This window comes from Poecilia mexicana, unplaced genomic scaffold, assembly GCF_051168715.1.
Source record: "Poecilia mexicana isolate PSO_F unplaced genomic scaffold, ASM5116871v1 scaffold_8, whole genome shotgun sequence".
Taxonomy (NCBI): Eukaryota; Metazoa; Chordata; class Actinopteri; order Cyprinodontiformes; family Poeciliidae; genus Poecilia; species Poecilia mexicana.
The window spans coordinates 14,827,239-14,854,018 of NW_028263377.1; the positions used below are offsets into that span (position 1 = coordinate 14,827,239).

At 40.9% G+C, this 26,780-nt stretch overlaps 1 protein-coding gene across 3 annotated transcripts; it reads right to left on the reverse strand.

Moving 5' to 3' along the window:
* Positions 1-595: 595 nt before the first annotated feature.
* Positions 596-26,683, reverse strand: tex2 (testis expressed 2). Of its 3 annotated transcripts, XM_088008334.1 has the most exons (15): positions 26,357-26,683; positions 26,078-26,194; positions 25,023-25,127; positions 24,251-24,335; positions 13,565-15,323; positions 12,212-12,412; positions 11,498-11,861; positions 10,598-10,887; positions 9,102-9,245; positions 8,856-8,955; positions 6,780-6,900; positions 5,440-5,562; positions 4,926-5,135; positions 4,507-4,627; positions 596-4,026 (listed from the first exon to the last, which is right to left on the reverse strand). In XM_088008334.1, exons 5-15 carry the CDS (start codon positions 15,299-15,301, stop codon positions 3,880-3,882), a joined length of 3,558 nt encoding a protein of 1,185 aa, XP_087864460.1. In that variant the 5' UTR covers positions 15,302-15,323; positions 24,251-24,335; positions 25,023-25,127; positions 26,078-26,194; positions 26,357-26,683; the 3' UTR covers positions 596-3,879. The 3 variants fall into 3 exon arrangements, with proteins under 3 accessions (XP_087864460.1, XP_014844252.2, XP_014844251.2); XM_014988766.2 differs by having other exon boundaries at positions 26,078-26,683; XM_014988765.2 differs by lacking the exon at positions 25,023-25,127 and having other exon boundaries at positions 26,078-26,683.
* Between the last annotated feature and the right edge of the window lie 97 nt (positions 26,684-26,780).

Consider the following 26,780-nt stretch of genomic DNA (forward strand, 5'->3'; position numbering starts at 1 on the left):
TGTTCACATTCACACATTGAATATTATTTTACCTTTTGGGGCTCTAAGTGTTTTTGAACAGTCTTTTCTGGGTGTCATGATGCAACAAATTATTACAATGATTTAAAAGAACTGCACAAGTTTGACTTCTTTTTCTCTACTCCACATAGACGTATACTTGCAGACTTCAATATATCCATGAATTACCCCCTAAATGTCCCACATGCATTTTCTATCCCTCAAGAAGCTTCTGGTATAATGGTGCAAGATATCTGACTAATATTCCCAGAATAACATCATGTGATATTACACAAACATTTTAGTATTTTTTTATAACTATTAATTTGTGAAATTTCTAAAATTATGTCTGATAGCAAAATTATTTTTTATTTGGAAGAAATAAAGTCATTAAAATACTTTTAGAAACATGTGACACAAAATTTAATTGTTTTGTGTTGACAATGTAAGGCTGCTGAACCAGTATATCTCAATAAACCAAACCACACATTTGATATTTTGCTGAATCGCAAGATGTCACATGTGTTTGGATGCCTTGCTCCCCAAACATGGGTGTACATCTTGAATCGTATTTCATTTATTCCCCAAAATCAAAACATTTTTTTTTCCAAATTGTTTTTATTGATCCACAATAAACAGAACAGTAACATTTCTGCAATATCACAGAACAAAATAGCCTGATATCTTGGTCAATGTGCAAATGAACCGCAAAGAAAGGTGAAAAACAACAGGCATGTCTTAACAATAATGGCACAATAACAGTTCATTAACTGATGAGAGAAATGAGGTGGCTCACTATGAAGGAATGTTTGATTATCTCAAAGGCACTTTCTGCCTCATATGCTAGCCAACACACACCTATTTGAACATAAAAATACATAAAGTCACCTCTGAAGCAGACAGGAAAAGTTCCAGGGGTTTCTAGATTATTGGTGTCGCTGCTCTTTAAAGACAACAGAACAGCAAATAAATGAAAACGAAACGGCATTCTTTAGCTGTATGACCGCCGACGACACTAAATAATATGGCTGATATCCAGAATGCTGTTTATTTCAATAAAACTAGATTTATTACACCTAAAACTTCCAGCTCTGTGGTGCTGCTTGAGGTTTCCGTATCCTGTTGTACAGAAAGAGTCTCACTCTGTGATTCATCCTCATTTTCCATTCCAGTTGCTGAAACACTGGATGTGCGTCACCTCAACGAAAGCAGAAAGTTTCTAACAGATTGCTTTATTTCACACCTTCTATATTCCCTTTGGCAATACAAATAGAAAATTATTACTTTTAGTCAACTCTGGATGTAGCTTTAAACATGTTGCTCAGAAACACATTTTCAGTGAAAGTGTTTCCTGGGAGAGCTGAGGAGTTCCTTTTATTTATACATTCAAGATACCAGCAGAGGTTGAGCCATTTTGTTTGCCTCATTTCCTACAACCAGCCCATTTTAGCTCGAATGTCTGTTCCATAGTACAAAGCACACATGCTGTATGACAGCATAGTTGCCATGATGGATTTTAATGGACCACCTGTCTACTATGGAACCATTTATAAACCCTGGATTAATTTGCATAAATGCACCAGGCAGCAATGTGGTTTACTGATAAAAGAATGGTATGAAAGGTGCAGTGGATCTAAGAAGACCCCTGTTGGGATTTGTGATCTAAAAACAAAAAAAAGAATCATCTCCAAACTTTTTCCACCTTCAGCGTGATGTTATGTGCAATTTCACTGAAACAAACTAATGACTCTGGGGAAAATTAGCCATTTAAAAAAAAGTGCAATAACTTGGTTGCAAAAGTGTGCAGACCCTGAAACTAATACTTTTTTATGCAACTTTTGATTTATTGGTATGGGAAACCAACCAGACAACTAATGCAATTTTATCTGAAGAAAAAGTAGCTCCAGAGCATATTACTGGCATCACTGTGTAGTTAATTTGTTTATATGGCTTGTTGTTTTTGCCAACAAACACCTTAAAATCAAGGCCCTAAATTCAAAATTCAGGTTTCACCAGATCACAACACGTTCACCTACAAAGGTCTGTGGAGATTTTTTAAGTTCATATGGAGGACACAACCAGTACTGGGTTGAACACTTTTACAACCAGGTTTTTGCACCTTTTTTTTTATCTCCCAAAAGATTTGAATGATTTTCAGCCGAATTGTACAGGATAAACGTAGCATAAAAGGTGGAGTATTTTTTTGTATTGCAAAATCTTACACCTTTGCAATCCACTGTATGCTTGATACGTGATTGGGTCTAAGCAAACTCCTAAAACGGGGATTTTTAAAAAATATATTTTACCCTTGGTCTTCATCAGTGGCCACAGTTCTAGCTAATCCTCATAACAGTAACAATAAGACACTCATCATTTAACAACTTCACAGAAAAAGTTAACACTGTCCAACAATCATGTTAGGTACAGCTACACATCACAGGTTATATGGTTCCTCTTGCTGACTCAGGATGGCTTTTTGTTGTGTTACAGTATCCTCCACATTTACTGGTAAGGATGTAAAAAGAATGGCACCTTTTATTGCAGTAGCACAACATCTCTCTGGAAAAAAACAAAAAACATTTAATTTGGGTACGTTGTTTGGGAGGCGGGAGCAACACTTCTTTACTTTTATTCCCATTAACAATTTGCACAACCTTGATCTTCACCTATAACTTTACAGTCCATTTTTAGTTTTCTGGCAGGGCACTCCAGATTTCTATAGAAAATATCTTAGCATTTCCAGCTTCAATGGGCTGTAGAAAGGAAACAGACCCACAGTGTCACATATCCACCCTCTTGCATGAGAGTGGGCATGAAATGCATTTTAAGATATTCATTTTTTGTGTCATGTCAAACCCTCATGAAGTGTTTGCAAAAAAATAAAAAATCTTATTAGACCAAGCACATAACTCCACATAATTATGTATACTATGACAGGATACATAAGACATTTTCTTTCCCTCCCTTCCAATCCTACTCACTGTGCTGTGGCAAGAAATGGAAGATCATCATCATCCATTCTCATCTGTCACACCTACTGTTGTCTCAAAAATTTTAATATTGCTCTCATTGTAGATATTGACAAATTAAGCAGAGTTGGCATGTCTTTTGTTATGCAGGTAAACGCATTCCTGTCACATACTTTAATGAGATGCTTTCTTGTCTTTCCCATTTTGAAAAGTACTTCAAACATATATTCTTTTGTGTCATATCTGGTTACAGAGAAACCAGAAGTCTCGTCACACTTACCAAATGTTTCTAAATGGTGATCAACCTTTCAAAGTAAAATGTAAAGTGAAGAAAAGAAGGTCAGTTACTTTTTTAAAGGAAGTGTCAAAAATTGTAGCACCCATTTTTTTGAGAGATATTTTTTGTTTTTTTTGCCTTGTCGAATAAATGCGTTCAAATTAAGGGTTGGATTTTTCTGGAGGTTTTCAGCATGGGATTATGTAACTGTGGTAATAGATAAATGGCATTATTGTGAGGTTTTTGCTCAGTTTTCTTGACATTCCAGTAATTGTGGAGGTTGCTGTATTTTAGCTTGACCCATGAACCCCGCTTCATCAAACTGAATGAATACTGAATGTCAGATAAACAGACCCAAGAAGTGTAGTCAGATGGTAACAGCGTCACATTCTCCTTCAATTCTCCTGCTTTCATTTAAAAATAAGAGAACTCTTCATCCTGCTTTTCAGTTTTTTGGATGATTTTTTTTTTTTTTTTTACTGTTAACCATCTATTGAAACAGTAGCATTGAAAAACAAAGAAAATAACCGTAAAGCTGGCCAGGGCTGCAGCTGCACCTTTAGTTTCCAACAGACGTTTAGGGCGTCCTGTATCATTGTGTCATAAAATGCCTGCCGCCCTACATTTGAACACCTCTCACACATCAGAGAGCTCAGACTCTTCCGGCTCTGGATCCTTCAAGGCATCGTTTGTCACAGTCAAGTTGGCATTTGAGCGCATATCCATGGCAGAGTGCATTATGGGTAGCCATATGTCATCCATGTTTGGCATCACAAATATTTTCTGCAGGAGACGAAAGATGGTTAGCTAACAAAAAGAAAGGTGAATTTTCAAATCCCGTTTTGTCTCTAAAACACAATGAGCATTAAAGTTAGGAGTTTTTTTGTTTATATATGTACACATATAAACAGATGCTCATCCACAAGAGACAACCATGTGCAGCACAGTGCTATGTTTTTATGGTGCCCTGATTGAAGGGGGTTGTACATAATAACAGCCCTAGAAGGGTCAGGCAGAGGTAAATGTAAACATGTGGTGAACATAACAGAGACCCTTAGCAGTTTGCAATCACATACCAGGCATATCATTAATCTGGCTGCGATTATTGGTAAAGAGTCAAGACAGACAGAGACAGCTTTTAAATGCTTCTAGAAAGCAAGAAATCCTCATCTAAATCCTTATAAATATCTCAGGAGCTGTTCTTTTTACCGTTGTGAACTAAACAACTGGCCTCTTGAGCTTGGAAAATTGAGTTTAGATTACCTGGAACTCCTGATCCAACTTCTTCTCGATCCACTCCGTCACATGAACCAGAGTGACTTCTCTCTCGCCCAGTTTGGGTCGCGCTTTCAGCTCCAGATGGGGAGGACTCCGAAAACCATACCTGAAAGTCAAGAGGACATATTTTTCTTGCCACAAGTTGTTAAAATATTTAGGTTACAAGATCTTTGACTGACTTTTCATATCCATTGATATAATCCCAATTGTGACTAACAGTGTGGTGCATAATACTGAATTGGATCAAAAACAATGCTGTTGTTGTTACAGTAACATTCATATTTTGTGAACGTATGCATGCCTACAGGTGTCCAGCAGAGGGCGCACCGTTATGCTCTTAAGCCAGGACTCCCACTCAATCCCAGCCTACAATAGTCCCTTTTTTGGTATGCTCCTGAACATACCATATCCTGTCCGTAGGGGGAGGTGGGATGTTGACAGCAAGCGTCCCCCTGCACTCTTGCACCTCCACAGTGAGCAAGAGGGGTGTGTTAGACACCTCCTCCATCTTCTTCTTGATAAACTCGGTCTCGGTTGCCTTTTGGAAGTACTTGGACTTGGCTATCTTGTCCACAAAGCGCATGATCTTGCTGGGTCTGTGGCCTCCTACGTAGCTACAAGGGCAGAGGATAGGTAGATAGAGAGAAGACGAAGGAGGGGGGTAGGGGGGGGAGATTTAGAAAAGGAGTGAGTCAGGTTCATCATTTATTCATAACAGCATCTCCTGCTACTCAGCACCCACGATGGTGATGGGGAGGGGAGTAGGTGATGCATTAAATCAGCAGCAAGCCTTCAAACCTGTGGGAATGAGTGGGTGAGTGGACCTGGAATGCTTTAAAACATCACTGTTGACTTAAATCTGAGCAGTTTTTAATTCAGATTTGTGTCCATGTCTCCTGTAAAGAGACACTTGCTCACCCCTCTGATGCAGGCAGATTGGGTTTGTCACTGAGCAGTTCAGGGGGATCCTCCTCATCTGATGAGCCAGCACTGGATGACTCCTCATCGCTGTCGGCCAGACAGTACGTCCGTGGCCTGGACCTGTCGCGGGAACACAAACATACAATGACTGTTTGAAGGTCAGACCATGATAGCTTCACACAAAACAGCTTTGGGCATAACCCACTTCTGTTTAATGAACTGCAACTAAAATAAATCCCTAGCGGTAAAACTCCACTGATCCAAAGTAAAAATCCAAAATGTCCAGTGCAAAAAACCAAAAATAATATATTGTTTTGTTGACAGGCAGTTGTAGGCATCCATTCCCAAACTCACCATTCATTGGACAAATCCGTGAGTGTAGGCGTCCGAAAGAGGGGATTAGTGGAGAGAGAGGAGGAGGAGGAGGAGGATGAAGAGTCAACACCAAAGAGGTAGGAACGGTGAAAAACACATAATAGCTAATATGGTCCTATGTGCAGATCTGCTGAGTTAGCATCCAGTTTGTTTAGGGCTTGGACTTCCTATAGCGGTTTCAACAGTAACTTTCTTTTTGTCACTTTTCCATAAAGACAACAGGTAACACTTTATTTGAAGGGGGTTGAATAAGACTGACATGACACTGTCATAAACATGACATAAAACCTGTCATGAACATGAATAAGCCTTCATGAATATTATGACTGTTGTCATAAAGCGTCATTCGGTAAATTATGACACTTTTAATACAAAGTTGACATTTATTCAAAATGTCTTTGTTATGACAACTTGACATTAACCAAGAAATCATTACTGATATAAATTTGTTATAAAAGTATTACTGATTGCACTTTAAAAATTAGGTAACTTTATGTTATTAAAGGTAAAGTTTAAACAGTAATATTAAAATATTCATGAAGGCTTATTCATGTTCATGACAGGTGTTATGTCATGTTAATGAAAGTGTCATGTCAGTCTTATTCAACCCCCTTCAAATAAACTGTTACCAGACAACATTTGTAGAGTGTACATATAATAGTTGCTCATGTGCAATAGCTTTATTACACATTAGCTCTGGGTCTCAGTCATTTGGCTGTCTTCTGAATGCAATTGATTGCAAAAAATTTTTATTAAAGGAGGACAAATGCAAGTAAATGCAAAAGTTTCCAGACCTTTTTTTTTTGCATAAATTGAGTAAACGTAAACAAATTTGTTGCATCTCGCAATATACTTCACTTAAATTGTCATATCTAATACCAGTAAAACACATTGAAATTAGTGGTTGGAATGTGCCAGGGTCTCTTAAAGTTAAAAGTTAAAATTGTAAGCAAAACTCTCACCATTCTTTGCCATGATCCCCGAGTCCTTCGCCTTCTTTCCCCAGGCGGGCCAGGTTCAGCTTGGTTTCTAGTGTCATGAGGAAGGAGCCTGTATAGGAGACTTCCAGATCAAACCAAAGACCTGGCAGGAGAGTGAAGGAAAATACAGAAAACTATCAAGCGTTTGCTAGATGCAGAAAGCTTTACAGTTGTCACTCATTAAAATAAGAGAGATTCTGATATGCAATTTCTGAAAGGCCTTTAATAGATAAAGGGAAGAATGACCATTCCTATTAAAAACAGTTCTGTGGCATTATGCTTATCGTTAGGTGGGGGGATAATAATGCACATTTGAATACCTGTTGCTTGCTCAACGAGTCCTCATTTCTGCAGCAAGTAAAAATATTTTATTTAGCTAATCTTCCTGTTTTTTGTTTGTTTGCTTGTTTTCTCAGCCTTGCAGATAGTGCAGAAATAAGGTTTAGAGTAGACGAAAGCAAGTTATTCAGATTACACTGTCAGCATTTATGTTGCTTCTCTTAACTGAGCTCAATAAAACCAGAATATTTTTAACATTTGCTAACAATCCTGTGTGCCCTGGTACTTAAAAACTCAATTTCTTGCTCATAACTGTGACTAAGGGTGGCAAGGAGGAGTCAGCATTTCAGTGAAGGATCAAGGGATCCAAGATGTGAAGTTTAATTACTGTGGCTTTATATTGCACAGCACACAAACAGGCAGGACTGCAGTGGAAGCAGGATGTCTTAATCCACTAAGATGAAAAGTATAAAAAAAAAATTAAAAAAAAAAGCCTAAATGTCAAGAAAAACAACATATCTACATTGCATTATAAAATGTTCAATCTTAAACTTTTCTGCATTTTGTCACATTACAATCACAAATTTTAATGTTTCTTATTTGTATTTTGTGAGGCAGAATCAACACATATGAGTGCGCAAATACACTTCTACTATGTATTCTATCCCATTTACTCTCTTATCCTTAAATCTGACCTGATGCAGCCAGTTTAAGACTAGTTAATGAAGGATGACGCAAGTGTAATTTTACATCAGCATAAATTCAGATCGTCTTGGAAGGCCTCTGAAGTTTTTTTTTATTTTTTTTATAGAACAGCAGTGAACAAACATCTTGAGGACCAAGGGACTCAGCAGACAGGGCAGTAGGAAAATTGTGGAGAAGTTTAAAGCAGGGCTAAGTAATACAATGATATCACAAGCACAAAACATCTCACAAAAGACTGCTCCTGAAAAAGAAAAGAGTTATCAAGCCATAGCTGTCCACCTACACTAATGGACAAGGCAAAGAGAGCATTAATCATAGAAGCAGCCAAGAGGCCCATGATTATTCTACAGAAAATACAGAGCGCTACAGCACAGCTAATGAGATCTGTTGACGGGATAACTATTGGTCACACAAAACCTGGCTTTTATAAGAGAGACAAGAAGTAAACAATTGTTGAAAGATGTAGGAAGTGCCATTTGTAGTTTTACCACGTCATGGTGATGATGTCGGTGCACAGCAAACGTGTGAAAGATGTTCTATGAAAAGATGCTCCATGTGTGGGGGCAAACTACCATTGTAGTGCACCTTTAACACACCCTCAATATGCTGAAACATGGTGGTGGTAGTATCATGATGAGGCATGTTACAACACCTCCTAAACTCCCCCACCGGGGACAGGAAGTTGGTCAAAGTTGGTTGGTAAAGATGGATGGACACAAATACAGGGGAATATTGAAAATTAAATAAGTCACAACTACCATGGAATAACTATTGCATGGTTTAGATCAAAGCACATTCCTGTGTTACAGTGGCCCAGTCAAAGTCCAGACCTAAAACCAATAGAGAAGCAAGAACGACTTAAGCTGTTAGGTAGAAACATCAATAAAAAGAATTGCAGGAAACTGCAGAAAAAAGTTATTCTATAACACATCATCTCTAGTGTGCAGAATACAAAGGCAAGCCACACTTTTCAGGTGTACAGTAGATAAATAATTCAAAACCCACATGTCCAGTTTCTTCTTCCTCACATGTCCGAACTACTTAGTGTAGTCACGAAAATAATATATCCCATACCTTGGTGGTCCACTGAGGGTTTGGAGGCACGGAGGATCTTAGGAACTGAGAATCCCATATCCAGCTCCGTCAAAGTCAGCTCATTCATTACATATGGCAGCTGAAGCACACAGGGGTCAAATTAGGAGATTAAGAGGTGAAACCAGACATTAACACAATTTATAGTCACACAACTGCTTGTAGAGTTTTCATATGAATTGCTTCTGCTTGTTAGGGTAATTTATGCGGACTTGTGGCACGACTCACTCTGATTTTACTGAGCTTCATTTGGATCTTTTTGGAGACAACGTCGGCCCAGTACTTCTCTCGCAGGAAGTCCCAGAATATCCTCCCCAGAAAGGCGTTGACCCAGGCCTCTGGCTCTGCAGCCTCCTCTGAACTCCTGGGTAACTGAAGGACATGCACACATCAGCTTTCGTCTTGTTAGCACGAGGTTGCCAGCACATCATCATTCTCCTCCAAGGAGACAGTACCAGACTCGGCTGCCTGGCTACCTCTGCAGTTTCTGCATGCAACCCAGCTCCACCTTATCAAACTGCATCTGATCATGTCTTTGTTTGTTGTTGCTTCTCTGCTGTAGATCCCCCTGCCTCAGGCGCTCTATGTTGTGTGTGTGAAAGGGCAGATAGCTCTCTATAAAGGCCATATGGTTTAATTTGAAAGGGTTAAACATACCATGTGGATGTATAACAAACAACATAAGGCATCAAGCAGCAACAGACAGCACCTTTGAGCAGTGAAGTGACCCTGCTAACCATTTTGATAACCCTGCCACCACCCTCCGTTTCCAGCGTGCTCATGGAAAATGTTACCGTGACTTGTTTCCAAGAAAATATGTGAAACAATGGCAGTAGTATATTGTTTAAAACTTATAGATAAAGAATACATAAGTCCTGTTGACATATTGCCAAGTGGAAACATGAAGAAAATGGTCAGATGTGACCAAAATCAAACTTTATAGTGGTTCTTTGCAAAACACTGTTTGGTGATGAACTAACACTGAAAATCAAAAAAGAAAAATAGATAACAGTCACACCATTTTGTTACTTCTCTCTTTACTGTGGGCATTCTCATCAGTGGTTTATAGTTATATTTAGTGCTTACACTGAGCATAACAAAAGAAGTTCCCTTTGGTTGTTAAACATGCCACTAGAAGAATGTGTTCAGGGTGCAGCTAAACATAATTTTGTTTGAGAGCTTGTACTGTTTTCAAACAGTGATGTCCTGGATGGGAAGCCACATTGCCCATAAACCATAAAACTACCCAAAAAACACTTTCTGCAAAACAACAAAAACTGAGTCAAAAATTCACCTTCCAGGAGGATAATAAGCCTGAAATACAACCGGAGCCACCATCAAATGGGTTTGTTTATAGAATGCATTAGAATGACCTAGTAAAAGTCAAATCTTAAATCCATTTTGTAATCCATGGCAAGACATGGACAACTGCTGTTCAGAGTTTCAATCTACAAGCTAACTCCAAACCTGATTGAATTTGAGCAAAAAAGATGAGACAGAATCTCCAACTCTAGGTGTGCAGAAAATGTGGAATAGTTCAAGGGTTGTCAAGAGTTTTGCAAAGCTCTGCATTTCACTCTAACTTATTTAGAGCAAAAATGTCAAAGCAGGACATCAATACTATAAAAGATGGACACACTCGGAACCCCACTGGTCTACTTGTGACCAGCCCCCGAGCAGATGTTCTCACTAGGCATTTTCATCTTCACATGAACCCATCATACCTTTTTGGTAGCTTTAGGGCTGCTCTCAGGGGTGTGCCCGGGGCTGTCGGGAGCCGTCGGGCTTCCGGGCGGCGCCTGGGGGTTAACGTATTTGGCCATGTAGATGTTATAGTCCAACAGCATCTTCTGCTTCATCCCCCCAGCTGAGCCACCGGAGAGAGAGGCGGGGGTCTCTCTGTGCCGAGGCTGAGACAGCTCCTCCTGGCTTCCCCTGCTGCTGCCCCTGCTGTCAGCCTCCGGGCCTCCGCCCGACTGGATGCTGCCACTGCGGCTGTGAGCGGACAAGAAGGCTGGAAGAGGTGGAAGGAAAAAGTGGAATGTTAATGGAAATGGAAATGGCAGAGAGCTGTGATACAAAGATACAAATTATGCATCAGGAAGAATTAGTCCTTCATTCATCATTAATTTCTTAAAGATTGTGAGAAAGCCTGACTGATTAGCATCTCTTTTGTATTCCTTATTCACAATGCACTGCAGCACAATATTAGCATAATCTATTTATATTACCCCAGAAACAGCATGTATTTAAATCATCTACAGTAATTGATTCCAGCTTGTTCTGCTTACATCACTGGACCCAGGAATGCTATGTTTCTTTTTGTATGAAGTCTTATCCTTAAAGGCTTATATCTCACTGAGGAAACCAATGCTATAATATGCTACTCCCCTGTGCATGTAATCCTGCTGACCCATTCACACTCTGCTGTTCGCTCAGTTCAGGGGATTGGTAGTCCCTAAGCTGAGGCTTACACACAGATCTGATTGCAGTGCAGTTACATGCTCAAAATAATGGTGATTCTGACAGCGGGGAGTGCTTTGGAGAAAGATGGATAATCTAAAATACTCCACTGTGCGTGTCATGCATACACCTCCAGAGCTGTGACCGTGAAGTCATCTCACCACTCTTGCAGATGCCAGACAGGCTGCCACCTCTCCCCTCCGACTTCATCTGGGATGCCTGAAGAAACCTCCGAAACCATTCCTCCTTTTCCCGACCAGTCCTCCCAAACAAGTAGATTGTCAGATCCCCTCCTCCGGCGGTCGGCCTTCTCTGCTCCTCCGCTGAAGTGCAAACTTCTGCTTTTTCAGCTTTGTCTGTTCGTTCGAGCTTCTCACACAGTCCAGTGGTTCTCTCGTCCCCAGCTTCAGATCTTTCTCCCTCTGCTTTTGACATAAAGTCCTCCTGTTTGGCCAGTTCAATGCAAATGGGATACTTCTTGTTCCAAACCCTCTTCCTAGCCAAACTCTGGGGCATCAGGTAGATCTGTTGAGTCAGGAGTGAAATGATTTAAACATACAGATTTAAGTTTTTTTGGGGCAGCTGAATGCCCATTCTTTATAGTCTCAAGTTTTTGCATACAGGTAGCGTTCCCAGGATGAACTGAGTCTTTTTATGTCCCCGTCTGATATTTATGTTAAATTAAGGTTTCTGTAGGATTATCTGGGTCATCGTCAACTAATGACTAATGTTTTCACTTTTGAATGTAATCCAACACAGAAACAAACTGGGCAATAAATATTTCATGTCTTCTTGCATGCAGACTCATGCTTTAAATCATTAAAAAAATTAATAAAACCTATTTCAATAAATAGCATACGCCATAAGCACCTCACCCTGCTGTCAGTCAGATCATAGATCTTCTGACTAATGTAGGTGACGTCAGGTTTAGGCTCGTTGTGTGCGGCACGGCGGGAGATGTTCCTGTTGGGCTTGGAAAGACGCAGAACAGAACCCTCCAAGCGGACGTAAACAGAGTGGGTCAAGGTGGCGTGGTACATCTCTGGGTCGTAGCTCTGGATCTCATTCATCCAGCCCTGCAGGTTACAGCACAAGAAGGTTGCCATAACAACCGATATTGGAAACGGCTACAAACAGAAAGACATTCTTGTAGGTGCAAGACATGAATTCCCTGCTACAAAATCAGAACAGATTTTTTTTATGCCAGATAATATAAAAAATATTGTCATAATAGTTATTCAGGCTTAGAAGAAAAATAAAAGGGAAACTTTATTCCTCCTGCTGCTGCTGCTTCTCTATCCTGATCGCCGTTGGCTTTATCATGAGGCATCATGTTTAACATATCCACAGGGCTCCTGTTTTGGAACAGCTGTGCCCTTTAGCCACCAGACTCTCCTTTGCAACAAGCTTGGCACCTACAAGTACACATGCTTACATAACTTTATCGAAGAACTAAGCATTTCTCCACGTACTCTCTGCAGAGTTCAATGAGTTTGACTAAGAATATAAATAATTGCAGTGATGCTCCTCTAACAATATTTTATTGTGACTTTTATGAGGTTGGATACAATTTGATTCTTAGATTACCACTAAGAATAATAATTAAAAAAAACAAGAGATATGACGCAAACCTTATTTATTTCAAATATCAGAAGGGATTTTGGTACTTTTGCGAGACAATGGCAAGGAAAAGTAAATGGAGCGTCAAAATAAAAAATTTGAGCTTCTGAGGAATTGCCATTAATCCTGCTATGGATTCTGTGGGCAATCGCCACACCAAATGCGCAGAAACTGTAGATCAACATCCAATTAAACCAAGAATTGAAATGATAGCACAAGGATTAATTCAAATGTGCTGCACTGAACAAACTGTTCGGGACAGCAGGAGTCACTACTGGTAAAATAATGTTTATCCACAGTTGAAATAATTTTTCAACTAAACAGACCTGAGTTTAGCTATGCAAACATCTGAAAGCTTACGCAGCAAGATTTTATCCTAAACTGCCTTGAAATGCTGCTGGGATTGTACATAGATGTCAGTGAATGGGTATTTGTTGGTAAAACTCGACTTCCTTTGTAGTTACACTCAAAACAGAGACAAGACGATCTTCTAAAATCCCTGCCTAGACAAATCCTTCAAAGCACTTTTTCAATTTTCATACGATGGATGTCCCTTTGATTATTTCGTTGCCCCTATCTGACTCTGTGGTGCTTTGTTTGACTCTCACCTTGAATATTCCTGGTTCTTTCACATCCAGCTGGGGAACATTTCGCTGGTCTTTCCTCCATCTCCTTGTTCTGGTCCCTGATGAGGAGCATCGAGGAGCAGACAGCCAAAGGACCAGCAGGGCCAGCATGAACCCAACTACTATCCCATGTAACACAGAACATACACATGGAGGCACAGGAAGGACTAAGTACAAATACAACAACTGTGTTAAGAAGATGAGGCCAGTCACAGGCACATTCTCCATTTCTTCCACCAGTCCTTCATCTTCTGCATCCAGTTCACTGCCCAAACCAGTGCTACCAGTATGAGGCTGCTGAGATATGGATCGTTCACCGTCTGGTGTCTCAGTATCTGTACACAGCTCAAAGTCCTCGCTGTACAGTTCACAGAAGTCCTCATCTTCCTGTCGAGCGACCAGGGCTGACATGGAGCAGCGTCCCAGGGTGAGAGAGGGAGACCTGTGGAGAGTAGATGACGAGGCCTGGGTGAGAGCTGGTGCAAGAGACAGTGATGGGAAAGAGAAAAAAGACGAGTCGGGGCCCTTCTCCGTAGGAGTCTCCTCCTCTTCTTCCCCTTCAGCCCCCTCTTCTTTGATGCTATAGTTGTTGTTAGCTTCTGTATGTCCATTTACCGCAGTCACGCCACTGAGCTCCGACGCACTGGAGGAGAGCGACTTGCCCCGATGAGCTGCACTCCCAGCAGGCCCCACACTCGACTCATCCCCAATAATCTTACTAAAAAGCTGCAAGGGATCTGACATCACCTCTGACAACCGCCTCTTGGTGTCTTCTATCCTGGCCTCCACCTCCTGGACCTTAAAGAAAGATCTCCCATCAGGGGACATAATAGGCGAAGAAGGTGCTGTTTTGGAGTCTCCGCCTGCTTGAGTGACCGCGACAGGGCAGGAAGACAAACGAGGCTGGGAGAACTGCTTGAAAAGCTGCATGTTGCGAGGCGGAGTGCGGTGGGTTGGCTGGGTTTGCTGGTGGTGAGAATGGTGCTGAAGAGGCCCTTCGTGATGTTCGCCCTTTGAAGTGTCCGTGGAGAGGGACTTAACAAAAGATTTCATTAAGTGTCTGTGTCTGGCATGTGGGGGTACGACAGTAGCAATTACAGGAGCAGTTTCTCGAGAGTCGACATCATTTGACAAAGATCTAACAAGGCTGAGAAAAGGCTTGGAAGAGGAAGGGGCTGCAGACTTACAAGGGGAAGAAGAAGTGGAACTAATCAAAGGGGGTTGGGCTGGTCGATCGGATGCCCAGGAGGAGCTGGCAGGAGAAGTGGAGCTCAGGTGGGAGTGAGTTGAAACAGGGTTAACAGTCATTGCAAGAGAGGGCGTGTGTGGATGCGAGCCCAATGGCTGCGCAGGAAGGATGGCAGCTGAAACAGGCATTAGAGATCCAGAGAAGGTCTCCGCATCAACGGACTCCAGCCCTAGCTCCTCTTTTGCCTCCAAGCCTTTGGCAACAGATTGGCCATCAGTGCCTGTGCTTTGGCTTTGGGGTCCCACAGCACCATCGAGAACAGATTTAGCAGCAGCACATTCAACAGATAACCCATAGAGTTCCTCTTCCTCATCCTCCTCCTCCTTTCCCAGAGCGGAGAAGTGGATGGTGATAGTGTCACGAGAGTGGGAGCGCTGCACCTGCAACTTGGGTCCTGGTGCATGACGTAGAGGAGGAGTGTCAGCATGCTGGCCACTTCCCTTTCTGCTGTTGCCCTGGCTGCTCATCATCACCCTCCACAGGGCTCACAGCCTGGAAGAGACATGGGGAGATAGCAATTGTTGAGCACAAAAAACAACTTCAAAAATGAATTAAAGTAAGGAGCATTTAGAAGTTATGGTGGATGTGGTAAGATCCCTAGAGAAAAGTCCTTGAGCTCTCTTCATCCTAATATGAGTGGACTGGACAAGTATGTTCGTGTTCCCCGACCCATTAGCCCTCATTATGTAAAGATGAAGCTGACAGGCTGGCTCTGTATGGGGTGTTGTATGTAAGGTTACACAGTAGAAAGAAATTAACAGCAATAATTTTGGTTTATTTAAACTGTCAAAAAAAAAAAAAATGCAGGAGTTAATTTTTCAAAGTCATATTTTTTTTACATGTTCTTCATAATTCACAAGCTAAATATTTAGCTTTCAAATTAAATATTTAGCTAGGAAGCTTAATGTTTCGTTTCAAACTAAAAGTTTAGGTCTGAGCTAAATATTACTTTAAAACTAAATGTAATATTTAAATATTTTCCAAATTAAACATTTAATTTTCAAGCTAAATATTTAGCTCATAAAATATTTAGGTTCATTTAGCTGTAATGCACATTAGCTTGCCAATAAGCGGAAGTGGAACGTCAAAATAAAAGCTGAGTTTTGCGGACCCCTGTACAAACGCCGCTGCTGGCTGGAAGGCTTCAGTAGTTCAAGTAAGTTTTTAAAAGTATAATCAATTCTTTACTTTCTATCAATTCTTTTTACAATTCTTTACAACAGTAAAAAAGTATTTACTAAATACTCTGAGTACAGTTGGAACAAAGTCATTTGTCATGCAATGAATCTGCAAAATGAATCTGTTCATGCTATTTTATTACGCCCATTTATTCTCCCACGTTATATAGAGTCCATCAACCTTGGTTAACATTACACATGTGCACAAAGAGACACACACGCTGCAAACAGCCTGTGGCTTTCAGGCTTTTGGATTGAAGATAGAAATGGTTCGTAATGGAAGAAGGGGGAGGGACGGAGCACAACAACATAGCAGTTAGCTCTTGTGATTGCCCCCATTTCGGAGAAAGCCTCAGCACCCCTTGGGGGCTGTCTGGTTGGCACCGCATCTACAGAGATTGTATTTTGCCTGGGTGAAATAACAGAGCATTTGACTTTCCCAGTCAACCTTTCAACTCTATTGTGGTACAATGGGGTTTTCTGTACGTGCGTGTTTTTATTTTGGTATGGCTTTGCTAGGGGCAGATCAGACAGAATGAAAACAAGGAAAGGGAAGATTGGCCAAGAAAAGGCCAAGGGGGGTTTGAGGAGTCATCAGAAGACCTTTCATGGACAAACCTCTGAAGAGAAATTCTAAGAAAGACAAGGGGAAAAGCAATGACAGAGAGAGAGAGAAACAAGAGAGGCAAAGATGTGTGCAAATAAAGGACAAGGGAATAGACAGAGGAGACAAATGGGCTGGAAGACAGGGCCACAGAGATGGAGGTGGTTGTTGTGGTGTCTGACGCCTGAGGGACAATTTGAAACACGGAGAAGGTTGACAGGGTGAGCAGAGAACGACGGTTTCAAGCTTTCCTGGAGTCAAGTTCAGCAGGGCGCAGTGAAAAGACAAATGAGGCACAGCTTTGCCCACTGAATCAATGTAAATACAGGGTTCTGATGAGAAAATATCCCTTTAAGAAAGTGGATAAAAACAATTTACAGCATGGGCCTCAATGTTTTTGCTGATTTTTTTTTTTTAAACTGTCTATTAATTTAAGACTACATATTTTGTAGTTTATATGACATCTTCTCTTTAAGTATTACATACAGGCTAAAAGTACTTCTATAAAGGCCACAATCATCATTAGAAAAAAAATACTCTTTATGTTCGCTGGCTCACCCGCAGCTTTAGTTAGCCCGTGTTTTCAAAGCACCACTTTCATTAAAAGCTTTGTGTTTGTTTTAGCTGCCTGTGGATGAGAAGGAGACAATTGGAGAGCAGCAGAGAGGAGAGGAGACTGGCAGTGAGACAAGGCTCATCCAATTAATCAAAGCAAGCAGGGCCATTCTAATCAGCTAAAGCCAGAACCCGGGAGACGAGAGAGAAAGGGAGGGAGTTTTAAAGCAGCAAGGTAGAAGAATGATATACGAGACTGAAAGACTCTAAAAGGAAGGCGACTTCCTTTTATAGAGTAACTAACTACTGGTAGTCAGGAGGATATGAGACACTTGGGTTCAAGAAAAAAAATTGAAAAGGAGGAAATAAAGCTTTGTAAAGTAACCCAGAAAATATCTCTATATAATATCCATTCCAACATCACTGCTAAAAACAAATTCAAAACATAATAACTACTAGTCTAGTGAAGAGAATGGGCTGCTTTCTAAAGCAGAAATGGAAATGTATTTTCTATAGCAGGGTTGCCCAAGTCCAGTCCTACCAACCTGCTACTTCTATGTATCCCTTATTTAACACACCTGGATCAAATGAATGGCTCGTAACCAGGCCTCTGCAGAGCTGGGCTACTGCTGGGGAGGGAATTCAGGCTTTTGACTCAGTTATTTTAAAGCAGGAATGCACCTAAAAGTGGCAGGATAACATGTTGTTCTAATTATTGTGGGCAAAAAGAAACAGTATATTGGAATGAAATAAGTATATTCATGAAAGAAATGTGTTAATTAGAAACTTAAATAAGTTAAAAGTCATCTCGGGACATAGTTTTAAGAAGAACGGGTATTTTGGGAAGAATATAGTAAATAAAACATCTGATCCATACTTAAGACGGCAGTAACGCACTGTAAGTTGTTTGCCAACCACCATAAAAATAGAAGAAGAAGAAGAAGAAGGAGGTTGCAGGATTTTTAGCTCTTGGGGACTGGACTTGAGCAACCCTGTCTTATAGTTTGTCCAGCCATTCTGTGTACCAAAAAGAAATGAGCTCCTCAGTGGTGTAACTTGGAGCCTTTCCTATAAAGCAGTCTGTTAATTTTATCCTTTATTGTTAAATAAACCACATCGGTACACTGGACCTGAGAAAAGCAGCAACATGTCTGGTTTTATATGGACCTAATGTTAGTCTCTCTTCGATGGAGACGTCTCTACTTCTACGCAAGAAAAACTAAAAAACTAATCCATCAATCGGTTGCACATTTTCTGCTGTGTTTTGAATCAGTGCTCTACTGACGAAGTTTTACTTTCAATGTTAAATAAAGCCTGCAGAGTCAAAGATGTTTATACATAATAAACTTGTCTTAAAGGTTGTAACCTCATGAATATTCACTCTCATTGCATATAGATGGAGGTAAGCATGTCACAATAACAAATTGTCCCAGAAGTTACTATGATAAACAACTATATTGTTTTGAGCTTTATTGATGGAACCGCAGGCAGATTTAAAAGGTGTAAAAACAAAAAAGAAACAAAAATGGAGATGCAAAATGTTTTGCTCGATAGCAACAACTTTCTCAATCTTGCATGACTCTTCTGTCCGTTTGGTCTGAAACAGAAATCACCAAAATCTGAACGAATCAAAGAACACGTGAAAAAGAAAACGGGCTGGGAAACAACCGGACAAAAGGGAAGTAATAATGACACAACATTCTATGCACCTGCACAAAAAAAAGGGTAACGAGATAAAGGTGGAAAAGTCAAGAGAACAATGACAACAGCAACGTGCCAGCCACAGGAAGTGAAAAAGAAGAAGAGAGCCAAACTTTTTATGATGCTGCCCATCCATACAAACTCTGCAGGGCTTAAAAATAGCTTAGAGTGGCTGCTGATCTCCTGACACCTCCATGCCCACACAAAGGTCTCACTACAGGAGACAAAATGTTAATAGAAAAGGCTTTTCATTGCTTAGTGATAAAATATCCTCATTCAGAAAGCAAATCAACTTTTACAGATTGATCAATACCAAAAATGACTGAACATTAAACCATGAAAAAGGCTACAAATATCGATTGTTTCTGAAAATATTTTCAACACAATAGAAACGGCGGCCGGCACTCAGAGAACACACACACACACACACACACACACGATGAGACTTTAACTTTATAAAGATGTTTTTCTAGAGGGGATTCTCAACTATTTTAAGAGTAAGCAACACAGATGGCCTCAAGCTCAAGATTAAAGTGTCATAATTCTGGTTAAACTGGTATAATTGGGTAGCAAAAACATGTACAGTGTTTTGTAAACCCACATTTTTCATTACAACCACAAACTTCAATGAATTGTGTTTAGATTTGATGTTATGCACCAACACAGGGAAGAAAATGCATAATTGTGAAGTGAAAATAATATTTTCTTTTTGTTTTTTTTTTTGTTTTTTTTTTGACAAAGTAAAATCTGAAAAGTGTGGCATGCGTTTGTATTCAACCTCCCATGAGTCAACACTTTGTAAAGCAACCTGTTGCTGCAATTACAGGTGGAAGTGTTTTTGGATCATGTTTCTTCCATATGTATGAACATAAATATAAATCAAGTCTTGACACAGATTTTCAATTGGATTCAGGTCTGAACTTTGACTAGGCCATAATTACACATAACCATCCTCTGAGTTACACTATGCAATAATATCTTTTGTTCTAAGTTTAGTGATGTTTTCCTGGTGAACTTCTAGTGAGATACTGTAGGATTTCATCTATGGCAGCTATGTAGCTCTATTCATCTTCCAATCCACCTTTCCCTGCCTCCCCACAGCATAATGTCGCCACCGCCATGCTTACTGGTGGTCAGGGCCATATTTAGTAGTTGTCTGTTTTCGGTGACACAAAGCATTTAGAGAGCTGGCCAAAAAAAAAATTCAATTATAGTCTCATTTAACCAGAGCACCTTCTTCTACATGCTTGGTGTGACCCCAACATGTTTTGTGATAAACCTGAGAAAGGAACTATGATGGATTTCTTTTAGCATAGTTTTCTTCTTGCAACTAGCCCGTCCATAAAAGTAATATTAGTGGAGTTGCCATTAGTGACCTTGTCTTAAATTGCTCAGCATTTTTATTTCCCTGACCCGTCTGCTGTAATCTTTCATCTTCATAATCATGTTTGTTGATGTTGTCTAACAAACCTCTGAGGCCTTCACAGAGTGATTAGTGATTACATGACTTGGGAGGGCACTTAGTTTCCTGAACTTTATTTAGGGAGTTTTATTTGTGAAAATACACTGCCTGCAGTGAACCCTTCCCACATGGGAGGAAACACAGAAACCAATCCTGACACAATCCTAAATCTGGGTTCGGTACGATGGGCTTCATCAGGCCTCAAAGGAGCCCTTTGACGGTCAGCATCCATGCTCTGAGTCATGAAGCTCCAGCAGGACAACAATAAAAAACAACAACAAAAAAACAATTAAACAGAGATGAAGAGCACTGACAGTACTCTGCAGGATCAAGCCAGTTTTCCTTCCTCTCCAGCCGAGAATCTACCATCGTCATCACCTCAAATATCACGATGCACATGATCGGGTGGTTGCCAAGCCAACAGTGAAGCTCTTTATCTGCGTCTGCACTTATTGCTCTGCCCTCCTTTTGTTCTGTTCTCCTCACTTTATGAAACGAGAGTTAGAAGAAGATCTGCAGCGAAAGACACACAGTGTGCGTTTTTCAAACATGTTTGGATTGCAAAACAAATCCTCGATCTTAGACGAGATGGATGGAAGGAAGAGAGAGAGGGAGAAAGAATTTTTTTTTACATCATTTCAGTGAATTTGGGACACACTTTCTCCAGACGACTCCCACTCTTCACTACAGTCTTGCCTGTAAACACTGAGATGAAAAGGTGCTGATTTTCATCATTAGGAGGAGCTTATTTGCTCAAGAGGCGCCAAGCGGATTTCACGCCAAGCAAAAGATTTACATTGGATATTGACGCTCCGCGCCACATAACCCAGTTTGACAGTTTAGAGATCAAAACATACAAACATTCGACGGCATTAAGAAATTTATAATCTGTGTAACTGCTGCTGATGAAACCCAAACAGCTTCAGGGTTTTGGTTTTAGATATAATCCATCCAATTACACAACACACAGAGGAACGAAGAAGGAAAAAAGAAAAACGGGAAAACATCAAACGTGTGTGGATTTACAGAATGATAAGAATAGTTAAATATGTTTTGGTCTTTAGTCCACCATCAAGTGAAGGATGGTGCTTCAACTGAGGCTTTGTAGCACAGAAAATGAGATTTCAGATTAAGAAAATGAGGCCAGACAGTTTTAGTAGTAGTCTAATAAATATTTCTGTTAAGAGCCGTGATCCCAGATGTGGAGGTAACTTTCATCCCTGCCACTCTGAGCAAGCCTGCTGAAGGTTAAGGCTTAAAAATGACCAACACAACTGCAACATCTGCATAAGCAGAAATGCAACCGTCTTCTCTCGAAGACTACACCTGGAAAATACCAAGTATTTCGGAGCAAAGTCAAGCCCCAAGTAGAAATGAGCTCAGGTTTCACACAGAAAATGTGGACACAACAATGGCCCACATACAAGCTTCAATAAAAGGTTGATAAAACAACCTGTAGATTATTTAAAGTGAAGTCCTGTGTGAGGATGAGCAATGAAACTTATCAGGTTTATTATAAAATTATTTTTCTTAAAATACAACAAAGCGAGCCCTTACTCTTGAGCAACTAAAACCGTTAAACATGAATGGTGAAATAATTCATGCTAATCCTGGGCGTTTATTTCCCCAGCAGAGTAGATGACACAACACAGATGCAAAGATATCTTTCTCAAACAGTAACTTTTCAAAGATACCAGACCTCATCAGTGTTACGTAAGGAAAATTATGAAAGAACCGAAAGCGTGCACTTCTGTACTCTTGAGTCAGGCCTCATGAAACTTTATCCCTAAAGGTTGTGTTTTGTGTGGGGATCAAATATTTGTGCACGATCGAGCGAACTTCCTCGTTTCTATCTGATGCTGGAACTTCCTGTTGGCTGCGATAGTCGCAACAGGAGGGAAGCTCCAGCCCCTAACTGCTTCCTTTTAAGTTTCCCATTAACAACAGACAGCTTTGTCTTCCAGGTGCTAAAGATCCTCTGAAAGTAGAAGCGGATTATTTATACGTCATGGCTCAGAACGATTTATTTCATATCCTGGCAAAGAGCAGTCCTCGGCTCTAGTATTAGCACCAAGCTAGCAGCTGTGGCACCATTGAAACTCATGGGCTGTCACTTTGACAAGCGCTGACGGATACCCCACAAGCAGCTTCATTTTGACAGTGAGAGTGCCATAAGCTGCATGCTCTGTGTATACATCCACTTATGCATTCATCCATGGCAAAACTGTGTTGCATGACAGTTTCTTTTCAGCAAAATTAAAAAAAAAAAAAAAAAAGGAAATAAGACTGTCTGCTTGTGTTTAACATCAGAGCGTAGATATATGTGTGACGGAGGGGACATGTGATATTTAGCAGCTGCAGAGCAAAACTCCCAATGTAGCTGCATTCTGACAGGTTGCATGATATGCAGCAAATGTTAGGACTCCTTCAAAAGCTGGCTCCTTCGCAGCTCAGACATATTTATTTTGAGACCCCTAAATCAAATCGGGTGTATCAAATTGAGTTGAAAGACAAGACCATCTGACTGACTGTTCCAGGTCAGGATTATTTAGAGTAGCGTTCAAGAGGCCTCAACATGTTGGAGCTCAGCGAGATGGATGTGTCAGGAAAAACTTAACCAAAAGGTTAAGCATGTTAGTATGTGTGGCGCCTTTTTCGCTTTTGTTCAGCTTTCAAGCACTGCTTACTTAGTTTATCTGAGGTTTTGTGTATCACAATGTCAATGGCAAGAAAGGATGTGCATCAAATATAAGGTTGACTTAAGAGCTGCCTAAACATCACAACTTAGATACGTTTTGTGAACGGTGCCTAACATTCACCCTTGACCCACCATCTCCACAGTGAAACACGATGGCATGTGCAGGGCAACGGTGGAAGAAAACTTGATGGAGGCTAAAAAAAAAAGAAAAAGATATGGGCAAAGTTTCACCTTATGGCAGGACAATATTCCAAAACCTCCGGTCAGACTTGCAAACCACATCACATTCATTTTGTTGGGATGACCTAGTCAAAGTCCAGACATTAATCCAACTGAAAATCTATGGCAATATTTCAGATTTGCTCTCCATCCAGTCCAACTAAGTTTAACCATACTCTATCGATACCTGTATAAGAAACTGAAGCTTGTGGCTGTAATGTAGTAAAATGTGTAAAGTTGTAGACAGCCTTTATGTGAATAAGGGAAATGCACAGACATTACAATTGTCTTTAGAGAACCGTTTCCAAGAACTGCATTCAAACCATTTTTCGCCTTTTTCCACAATGTGCTACAGTCAAACAGGAGACATAAATCTGCACCGATAAACTTCAAATTCAACACCACGGCAGCAAACATGAAATATTCCAGCCCCGACACGTGGCTTTAAAGACGAGGTGGATGGAGCGTAGGGCTGACTGATGACCAAGAGACAGCTTGCCAAACACCCTGAGGATGAATTTAACAGCATATGAGCTGCAGCTAAAGATGAAACGCTCACTGCGCATCACAGAAGCCCGTAAACACAGACATGGTATAAACACAGGCAAGTCCAATCAGCTTCAGTGTCATTTCTGTTTTAATGGACACTTTTCCCAGAATCTCCTGGGTTACAGAGGCCACAACCTGCCGTTGCCAAAGCCCTTATTCAACCAACAACAATAGCATATTCAAGCGGTCCAGACGCCACTGTTTGTTTCTACCCTTACAGCAGTTTATCCCATCAAATACAGGAAACGCTGTTCCCCCGTCAACTTGTTCTTCATTCAGAAACACGACGCTGCGTGGAAACACGGAGCGACGGAGGAGAAGTTAAGACGGAGAAGATTAAAGTGAGGAAAAGCGAGGCTGGTCAGGGCCGCGAATCGCTTCCCACATCACCACCAACCAACACACGAACGCTCCAGGTTAAAGGAGGAAAGCGCGAGTGTGTCGTGTTTTTACCTTGGCGTTTTAGAGGCATTCACTCTCCTCTTGAGAGACACAATCTGCACCGACAGCCTGGCCACAGATCAGAGTGGGAATGAGCCTGCACACACAGAGAGAAAGAGAGGGGGGGGAAAAAAAGATAATCTGCTAAATTTGTTACTCGAGGGCAGGAAATTACATAATTAAAATATATTAGTGGCAGTGTGATCCATCTGTCTGAGATAACTGTAATTACTCTCAATCCTCATTTGCTGTGAAGGGGATTAAAAAGACGTTTGGATCTGAAACAACGAGTTACATCTAACCCTGTACATTTAGGATGCTTCTTCTCTTGACGCATCCTGATCAAGTTTCAACCAGAAAGCTTGAACCAACAGCAATCCACTTTGAAAGATCACAAGAAGGCCTGACTGACTGAGAGGAAAATATAAAGGGAAAGAGTGGAAAAAAAACATATATAGCTAATGCTAAGTGGTTTAAAATCTAACAATTAAAAGATCAGAATAACCAGAAATCTTAATTTTAATCTTAAATGAAAATATTGTTTTACAGAAATGCCCAGATGTACTGAGGGAGACTTATCTTCACTAGGGAACCTTTTGAAGTACTTTCTATATTAAATATAATTCCCTTAAAACTATTTCTGTTTGCAGTTTTAAGCATGTTAACAGTCAGAAAACTAGAGTGAATATTTGCATTAAGGTTTCAGCCTCATTCAACGGTTTTCAGCTCAAATGGTTCATTTGAGGTCATGTCACAGGACTTCAGTCCTTTTTTATTTACTTACTTATTTTAAGGAATTCATAGCTTGGTTTCCTGTTGTGGTTTGAGTCCCCGTCTTGCTTCCTATTCCAAAGAGGCTGGAGTTTAATCTCTTTAGACGCCACATCCACTGTAACAGGGCAGAGCACATTTCTATGTCTAAAGCAATTTAAACAAGGGGTGCTTCAAAAGCTTAATAAGGCTTGCCACCGATTGGTTCCTGATTATCCAATGGAAATCAAGATTTAACTAACTTGATCTGAGAGAGCACTTGGCACCATCAAAAGACATTAACCATTTCAAATGGTGGTATTCAAGAAACCTATTTTATTCTGACGAAAAACAACTAAATGTCACCAACACAATCCCCACAGTGAAGCACAGTGGTGGCAGCATCATGCAGTGGATATACTTGTCTTTACAGGACAGGGAAACTGGGGAGAGTTTATGGGAAGCATGATGGAGGTAAATACAAAACTATATTGAAAAAAAAAAATTTCCTTGAGGAAAAAATGTAATGCAAAAAACTGAGACATTTCAGACAGATAGATTAAATATTTTAACATTTTGTTGTAATTAATCACACTTGTGGAAGAAGTCCTCTCTCTCTCTCTCCAGACCTGTAGAATGAACCCACCGCTGATCTGTCCAGTGGCTGTGATTCTGTGGCCTGCTGCTCAGAGGGGAACCCAGAGGAGACGACAGGAGGACTGAGCAGCAGCATCAGCAGCCCTTATAACCAACCTGAGCAGCTCACAGTGGGCTGCATGGGTAATGAGGAGCTCACCGAGTTCACCAGTGACACTTCCAAGAATAAACCCCTTCTCTATGGCAGCCGTGAATTATTCGGCCCCACGCCACAGAACTAAAAAAGACAGTCCATGGCTTGCACTGTGCAGGCACAGAAACATCTTTCATGATGCTGGACAGCACTGTGGCATCCAGAAACAGCGAGGCTGGTGCAGAAAGGAGGACAACATCCTTGTTGATTTCTCTCCTCCTGTAATTCGGATCTATTTAAAGGTCCTCTCCCCATTTATTTATTTATTTATTGTTTGCTTTGCGTGTGATCAGTCTTACCTTCCGCTTATCGCATCCCCATCCTCAGTCTGCTGCGTTGCTCAGCATCGAGGATCCGAATCTGCGTAAATGCGATGAGATTCCCCGCTCGGAGCGCCTTCTTCACCTCCCCGCAGCCTGCAGAGGAGAGGAGACGGAGGGCGCTGAGCCGCTGAAGGTTGGCTGATCACACCTGGCTCCTGGTTCCGGCTTTATTAAACGCTCCACATGCAAGGGCCATGGGGCGTGTATTGTTTTGGTAAACGGGTGGGTTGGTTGGCGCCACACCCCCCTCCTCACCTTCCTTGAATGATTCTTACGGAGCGGTCGGACCGTCGGCGCACTGGCGATTCATATTTTATTGTGTTGCAGCAGCGGAGCGTGGATTGCGTCACGGCTTTGCAGCGTGCCAGTAAGACGCGGATTTCCCTCCGCTAACCAAATACGTACCCTGCGCTGTCTTTAAAAAGCAAAAATGTGGACAGTCATCTTCGAAAAAGTCCCCTTACTCCCCTCCCAAAAAATATGACATTTGCTTTGTTCTTGGGAGAGAGGGGGAAAAAAACACAAACAAACTGTGGAACGAAATCAACACGGAACACCAGCTTTCATTTTTCTCTCCGATCAGCTGACATAATTACTGGCAGACAGACAGGAGCTGAGTCCAAGTTAGGGTTCGTTTAATCTGATTAGATTTGCTTGGAAATGGCGCCATCTGCTGGTG